This window comes from Nicrophorus vespilloides, unplaced genomic scaffold (genome assembly GCF_001412225.1).
Source record: "Nicrophorus vespilloides isolate i.1.1-1 unplaced genomic scaffold, Nicve_v1.0, whole genome shotgun sequence".
Lineage (NCBI taxonomy): Eukaryota > Metazoa > Arthropoda > Insecta > Coleoptera > Silphidae > Nicrophorus > Nicrophorus vespilloides.
This window is the reverse complement of record NW_017096698.1, coordinates 3059-11796: the sequence shown is the minus strand read 5'-3', so window position 1 is coordinate 11796 and position 8738 is coordinate 3059. Positions and strand designations below refer to the sequence as shown.

At 29.3% G+C, this 8738-nt stretch overlaps 1 protein-coding gene across 1 annotated transcript in view; it reads left to right on the top strand.

The window, feature by feature from the left end:
• Window positions 1-1527: 1527 nt before the first annotated feature.
• Window positions 1528-8738, top strand: part of LOC108557936 (lachesin-like) — a gene marked incomplete at its 5' end in the record, with an annotated part of 9581 nt that continues 2370 nt past the window's right edge. The window contains 3 exons of the mRNA XM_017914678.1: window positions 1528-1649; window positions 5531-5681; window positions 7560-7657. Of these exons, the coding sequence (XP_017770167.1) occupies window positions 1528-1649; window positions 5531-5681; window positions 7560-7657 (371 nt within the window). The remainder of the gene's footprint in view (window positions 1650-5530; window positions 5682-7559; window positions 7658-8738) is intronic.

Genomic DNA, 8738 nt, shown 5'->3' with positions numbered 1-8738 from the left:
AAACAATTTGATAGCTGAAAGGTGTTTTCTATTTCATTCATTCGCTCCTTGTTATCATTTATGGTCCTTGTTTACCTGGTTACCATGAGAGACATCCCCGCATCCTACGTTCATACAATCCTTATATATTCACATTAAAATTCGCCATCTATCGTAAATCAACATAACTAAATATTTTCAAATTGAAATCGACAGATTTGGATAGAGTTTTTATTTAATTCAAATCTTGCGTTAATTTTGGGAGCCCCTTTAGAATGATAATACATGTTTTCTACAATAATAACTAACTTTTGTTTGTACCAGTAAACAATAAATCACGTACCCTATGGGACTGAGAATCGCTGAACTACATAACTAATAATACCACCATAAATTACTAATTGCGTTGGCCCTACTTATTTACAATTATTACTATGGAAACAAAACATCTTAATTTCTTATATTGTAATGTAATTTCTATTGATAACTAAGATTGATCAGTAGTTTTCGTAATTAAAATGGCAATAGTTACAATTCTGACAATACGCACGTAAAGTAGCCTGAATATCTGCGATTAATTCGAGTACTCAATCATGTAATTAGTGTGAGTGGTAGTCGAGTTATAAAGGATGTCCCAAAATTAACGCAAGATTTGAATTTGCCGCAACAAATAGCAATTTGACACTTTTCTTTTACTTTGACTGCTGATTACAGGAGAATGGCAACAGTTTTTCTAACCTAATCGTAAATAAAGTTTTCTTAACCTTACCTTTCAAAAAAATATAGTTTATTTATCAGTATTTTCCGAGAAACTTTCATTGTTTAAATTGAGTAATTTTGAAAATCACCAATATTCTACTTGAATTTATCTTCAAATTAACAAATTTTGAATTTGCCACAAAAAAAACAATTTGACACTTTACTGTACAATGGGCGGCAAATTCAAATGTTGCTTTAATTTTGGGACACCCTTTATAGGAAAACATGAAGACACTGGATTTTTGTTTGTTAAAAACGTTTCTTCAACTTTCACTGGAGAATACAGGAAAATGGCAACAGTTTTCCTAACCTAATCGTAAATAAAGTTTTCTTAACATAACCTTTCAAAAAAATAAAGTTTATTTATCATTATTTTTCATTGTTTAAATTGAGTAATTTCGCAAATCACCAATATTCTACTTGAATTTATCTTCAAATTAACAATTTTTGAATTTGCCGCCAAAAAAAAAATTTGACACTTTACTGCACAAAGGTCGGCAAATTCAATTCTTGCGTTAATTTTGGGACACCCTTTATAAGAAAACATGAAGACACTGGATTTTTGTTTGTTAAAAACGTTTCTTCAACTTTCACTGCAGAATACACGAAAATGGCAACAGTTTTCCTAACCTAATCATAAATAAAGTTTTCTTAACTTTACCTTTCAAAAAAATAAAGTTTAAACATCGTTTACTTATCAGATTTTCTGAGAAACTTTCTTTGTTTAAATTGAGTAATTTTGAAAATGTATCTTCAAATTAACAAATTTTGTTTTTTTCAATGTTACAGTGCCTCCTACGTTACAAATGTTACCTTCGAATGGACAATCGACGACTAGGAAAGGTGGACCTGTCAGTTTCGAGTGCAGGGCTTCCGGGAATCCAACGCCTGTAGTTCAATGGTCGAAAAAGGTAACGTTTCAATTAATTCTCATCTTTCCTCAGTGGATGGGCGCACATCCATGCATTTATAACGTCTTATTTCCACACGTTCGCGATATTAACCGTGTCTGCAGCAGTAAAATTACAAAGTCCTCTCGCAACGAAATGAACCACTTTGTATTTATAATATCCCGGAAGTCCGCGAGACGCGATCCGCAAATTTCAATTAGGAAAAAGCGCAGTTACAAAATCTTTTTTTTGTATAAATTTACAATTTTTGCCTGTCACAAGTTCAAACGAACATTCCGTAATACCAACATTACTTATAACAGTGTTTACCAACTTAAATATAGTAACTTGATTTTACACTATACAGTTTAATAGAACACTTATATTTTATGTGATGTTTTGTATTGGAATTTCCGATCTGCAAATTTCACTTAGGAAAAGACGCAGTTTACAAAAAAAGGTAACCAGCACACTTCACCTTTTTTGTATAAATTTATAATTTTTGCCTGTCAAACGTTCAAACTAACATTCTGTAATACCAACATTACTTATAAAAGTGTGTACCAACTTAAATATTGTAACTTGATTTTACACTATACAGTTTAACAGAACACTGTTATATTTTATGTGATGTTTCGTATTAGAATTTCCGATCTGCAAATTTCACTTAGGAAAAAGCGCAGTTTACAAAAAAAGGTAACCAGCACACTTCATCTTTTTTCTATAAATTTACAATGTTTGCCTGTCAAACGTTCAAACTAACATTCCGTAATACCAACATTACTTATAAAAGTGTGTACCAACTTAAATATAGTAACTTGATTTTACACTATACAGTTTAACAGAACACTGTTATATTTTATGTGATGTTTCGTATTGGAATTTGCGATCTGCAAATTTCACTTAGGAAAAAGCGCAGTTTATAAAAAAAGGTAACCAGAATACTTCATTTTTTTTGTATAAATTTACAATTTTTGCCTGTCACAAGTTCAAACTAACATTTTGTAATACCAACATTACTTATAAAAGTGTATACCAACTTAAATATTATAACTTGAAAAGCGCAGTTTACAAAAAAAGGTAACCAACATTACTTATAAAAGTGTTTACCAACTTAAATATAGTAACTTGATTTTACACTATACAGTTTAATAGTAAACTGTATTATATTTTATGTGATGTTTCGTATTGGAAATTGAATTTCGTTTGTTTTTTTTTTATTTATATTTGGTACGCGTGATTTGTTTAACTAATATTAATGGAAAATAATCGGTTTAGCGGTCTGCCCATCAAAATCTATGTGTGCTGTGGAGTTCGGAAATTATCCGCATTGTAATTATTGATGAGGGAGCGGTCGCTTTTTGCCTACATGCAAGGATTTGCATGTGTGTGTTTGTGTATATATAAACATATATGTATGTATGTGTGTATTTATGTGCGTAATGCAATTTGATTGAATTAACAGATTTGGAATTATTCGATTTAGTTTAAATGCAAATTCACGTGCATGCACAAATACGCAGAAATCAGGGCTTGTGCGAAATTTAATCTGTCCAATTTATTATAATTTAAATAATTAATTACCGCTCATTTAATGGGGAAACAAAAAAAAAACTAGACAACAGCGAAATTCAAAGGTGGAATTGCGATTTAACATTTCAATTTTCGAAACATTTCCGATTCGCTTTTCATCGATAATTCTTCCAAAATTTCGCTTGATTCATGATTTTTATATGAATATAACATTTCCATTATATTAATACGTTTCCAATTTGCAATTTTGTTCAAATTTCGCATTTTTTTTTTACAATACACTTCCTGAAATATCTTTATTGATTATTTTAATGTTATTTCATGCTATTTTTAATCAATTATTACAGTTTTTCAACTAATTTTTTTTTACAATTTTTGAAAATTTTGTTACATGTTCTGTAAATCGATTATTTCACTCTTTTTTTGAACTGTTCAAATTTCGCGCGCTTTTTTTACAATACACTTCCTGAAATATCTTTAATATTCTCTTTATTGATTATTTTAATGTTATTTCATGCTATTTTTAATCAATTATTACAGTTTTTGAACTAATTTTTTTATACAATTTTTGAAAATTTTGTTACATGTTCTGTAAATCGATTATTTCACTTGTATTTTGAACTGTTCAAATTTCGCGCCTTTTTTTACAACAGACTTCCTGAAATATCTTTAATTATCTCTTTATTGATTATTTTAATGTTATTTCATGCTATTTTTAATCAATTATTACAGTTTTTGAACTATTTTTTTTTACAATTTTTGAAAATTTTGTTACATGTTCTGTAAATCGATTATTTCACTTTTATTTTGAACTGTTCAAATTTTGCGCCCTTTTTCACAATACACTTCCTGTAATATCTTTAATTTTCTCTTTATTGATTATTTTAATGTTATTTTATTCTATTTTTAATCAATTATTACAGTTTTTCAACTAATTTCTTTTTACAATTTTTGAAAATTTTGTTACATGTTCTGTAAATCGATTGTTTCACTTTTATTTTTGAACTGCTCAAATTTCGCGCGCTTTTTTTACAATACACTTCCTGAAATATCTTTAATTTTCTCTTTATTGTTTATTTTAATGTTATTTTTAATCAATTATTACAGTTTTTGAACTAATTTTTTTTACAATTTTTGAAAATTTTGTTACATGTTCTGTAAATCGATTATTTCACTATTTTTTATGAACTGTTCAAATTTTGCGCGCTTTTTTTACAATACACTTCCTGAAATATCTTTAATTTTCTCTTTATTGATAATTTTAATGTTATTTCATGCTATTTTTAATCAATTATTACAGTTTTTCAACTAATTTTTTTTTTACAATTTTTGAAAATTTTGTTACATGTTCTGTAAATCGATTATTTCACTATTTTTTTTGAACTGTTCAAATTTCGCGCACTTTTTCACAATACACTTCTTGAAATATCTTTAATTTTCTCTTTATTGCTTATTTCAATATTATTTAATGCTATTTTTAATCAATTATTACTGTTTTTGAACAAATTTTTTTACAATTTTTTTTTTGAAAAATCTTTTGAAGTTATATTTTTTTGCTAATTTTCATTGATTTATCTCTATTTAATCCAAATGTACACAAAATACGTATATTCTGTGTTCATATTTTTCAATTTTCATTCAGTCTGTGAAATATGGTGAAAATATGTATGCTAATAAGTGCGAAACTTTCTGCCGTGAATCGCGTTTAATTTACTTCCTTTTTCCTCTTTCTCTCTGTACTTTGGCGTTTTTAATTCCGCCTTTTGTGCGGCGAAAAAATGCGGATTACATCCACCCCGGCGCTAATTACGTGCCTTCAATCCTCTCCTATTTACCATATGCGAAGAGTGAAAGAGAGAAAAAAAGTACGTATGTTCGTATTGATTTTTGTTTTATTATTATTATTCATATGTTTTAATTAGTGAAAATTAGAAGGTTTCGCTGCTAATCAAATTTTCTTCACGAACCCAATCCAATTAATTATCAACTGCTCAATTTACGTTAATTATATAAAGAAAGAATTGACTCATATTTTGTTAAATTACAAATGTTAACTATTATGAAGCTTTTTGTTTAATATAACATTTTGTAACAAAAATTGAAAGATTTCTAATGTCAATGATAATAAAAATTATGTTTCTGACTTATTTCAAGTCAAAGATATTTGAAATTCAAATAGTAACGTTTCTTTTATGACAAATTTCAAAATAATTCTACTAAAAACATCTTTTTTGAATCATTTTTTTAACAAAGTAATTTAACAATAAAATAATTACACTTCTTTTATGACAGTTCAAATATTTGAAATTTGGCGACCAACGTGGGGCTTTTTTTAATATTTATTTGTTTTTTTTTTTCTTGTATTGCAGGATGGATTGTTGCCATCTGGGATGCAGGTGCAGACAGGATACTTGCTCTCACTTTCGGACGTGCAGAGGCAGCACGGAGGGATCTACGAGTGTACAGCGTCCAACGGAATCGGGCAACCTGTAACCGGGACCATAAATCTACACGTCCTTTGTAAGTGCTTGTCCCAATCTAATAGCTAGAAAAGCGAACAAATTTGATAAAAGTATACAATTTTGACATTACAAAGTTTCTAAAAAGTTATATAAACTTATCAAAAAAGTTGGTAAAAAGTATACTATACAAATGTTGATTTTAACAAAGTTGCTAAGACGTTATTTATTCAAATTTGCTGAAAATTTGGCTTTACAAAATTGGTGTAGAATTGACTTTTCAAAGTTTGTAAAAAGTTGCTAAAAAGTTTACTTATTTAATGATCACTATACAAATTTGACTAAAAATTACTTTTGTAAAAAGTTAACTTTTGTAAATTTTGTAAAAAGTTCACTATATAATGTTGATTTTATCAAAGTTGCTGAAAATTTAAATTTACAAAACTAGTGTAAAATTGACTTTTCAAAGTTTGTAAAAAGTTAACTATACAAAGTTATTAAAATTTATTAAAAAAGTTGGCGATGTATAGTTGGTAAAAGTTAACTATACAATGTTGATTTTAGCAAAGTTGCTGAAAATTCAACTTTACAAATTTCGTGTAAAATTAACTTTTTAAAGTTTGTAAAAAGTTGCTAAAAAGTTTACTTATTAAAATGATCACTATACAAATTTGACTTTACAAAATTGGTCTAAAATTGAATTTTGGAAGTTTGTAAAAAGTTCACTATACAATGTTGATTTTAGCAAAGTTACTGAAAATTCAACTTTACAAAATTCGTGTAAAATTGACTTTTGGAAGTTTGTAAAAAGTTGATTACAAAGTTGCTAAACAGTTTACTTATTAAAATGATTACTGTACACATTTGACATTACAAGTTAACAAAGTTGCTGAAAATTTAAATTTACAAAATTGGTTTGGTGTAAAATTGACTTTTTAAAGTTTGTAAAAAGTTAACTATACAAAGTTACTAAAAAGTTATTTAAACTTTATAAAAAAGTTGACTTTATATATTTAATAAAAGTTAACTATTCAATGTTGATTGTAACAAAGTTGCTGAAAATTCAACTTTACAAAACTAGTGTAAAATTGACTTTTCAAAGATTGTAAAAAGTTAACTATACAAAGTTATTAAAAAGTTATTCAAACTTATTAAAAAAGTTGACTATATATAGTTGGTAAAAGTTAAATATGCAATGTTGATTTTAACAAAGTTGCTAAAAATTTAAATTTGCAAAATTGGTGTAAAATTGACTTTTCAAAAGTTTGTAAAAAGTTAACTATACGAAGTTACTAAAAAGTTATTCAAACTTATTAAAAAAGTTGGCGATATATAATTGGTAAAAGTTAACTATACAATGTTGATTTTAACAAAGTTGCTGAAAATTCAACTTTATAAAATTAGTGTAAAATTGACTTTTCAAAGATTGACTATAAAATGTTTTCTTAATAAAAAAATGTTGACTATACAAAGTTAGTAAAAAGTTGACTTATTAAAGTGTGTATTAGAAGATAGAGACAGATAGATTCTGTGTGTGTGTGTGAGAGAGAGAGAGAGAGAGAGTGGATTTAAATTAAATCGCATGCGATTTCGTTAGTCGAGTTTGGTTACAATGAATACACCGGATATTAGCCGGGGGTTAAACGGTTTTAATCCGCTCGCCGCAGACAGGCGGCGTCACCGAGGAAGAGCAGATTTATGCGGCTAATGCTAATAATGTCAGTTAATCCCACTATTAGTCTATCTCTCTCTGCATCCATCCATGCGTGTGTCTTCCCCTAACTCCGACATGGCTGCAAACATCAGTAATAATTGCAATTGTACCAACTGTTGTAAAAAAAAAAGTTGCAGCTGAAGTTGCACCAACTGTTATACAAAAATTATAGTTGTACCAATTGTTAGAAAAAAAAAAATACTATACTGTTCTTTTTGTTTGCAGATCCTCCGGAAGTGAACGTGCTGCGTTCGTGGGTGAACTCGGGTGAAGGATTAGAGGCGAAGTTGGATTGCGTGGTGCACGCGGACCCCCCGGCGGAGGTGAGTCCCAACGAAGAGGTTCTCTCTCCTTTTGATCCCAGACATCATCTCCGGCAAAGACTTCGGGGGCAATCAAACTTTGCCGATCCGAAGTTTCTGCTTCCTCTCTGCCAGTGAGCGACTTTCTCACCCGCCGCAGAATATCGGAGTCGAACCCCCATCCTCATCCCCGTTCTTATCCCACCTCTCCGGTATCCGTCCCACCGCGCCAATTTTCCATTTCCTCATTAGGAGAGAGAGAGCGTATAATTACAAAGTTGTTCAATTAACATTTCCCAGATAGAGAGCGGATCCTCCACTATAGATATAGATATATAAGACTAATTCCCTTCGACAATGCCGCAAATGGAAATCGTTTCCTCCCTTTTCATCTTCGGAGATGAAAAGAAACGCTGCACTGCGAAAGAGACATTCGCATGCAGATTGGAAGAACATTGGAAGACATAAAAAAAAAATTCATATATTGATTGGCTTTTTCCCATTGTTACAACTTGATTTACACACTACTTGTCAAGTAAACTAATTTGATTGTTTACATTATGAGATTATGAAACAATTGGACTATTTGACAAGTAGTTGACACGTAACTTCTGCATTCTTTAAATTTTGAACAATTCAGTAAAACATTTTACTTGCCAAGTAACGCGACAAGTACTGACGAATTGCATGATGAATTGTGAGCAGTAAGCAAGAACAAATTGAAGCAGTCCAATTATTATTTTTTGACAAGTAAACTAATTTGATTATTTACATTATGAGTAAGTTATGAAACAATTGGACTATTTGACAAGTAGTTGACACGTAACTTCTGCATTCTTTAAAATTGGAACAATTCAGTAAAACATTTTACTTGCCAAGTAACGCGTCAAGTACTGACAAATTGCATGAACTGAGCAGTAAGCAAGGACAAATTGAAGCAGTCCAATTATTTTTTTTGACAAGTACTTGACAAGTAAACTAATGTTATTATTTACATTATGAGATGAGTAAGTTATAAAACAATTGGACTATTTGACAAGTAGTTGATACGTAACTTCTGCATTCTTTAAAATTGGAACAATTCAGTCAAACATTTTACTTG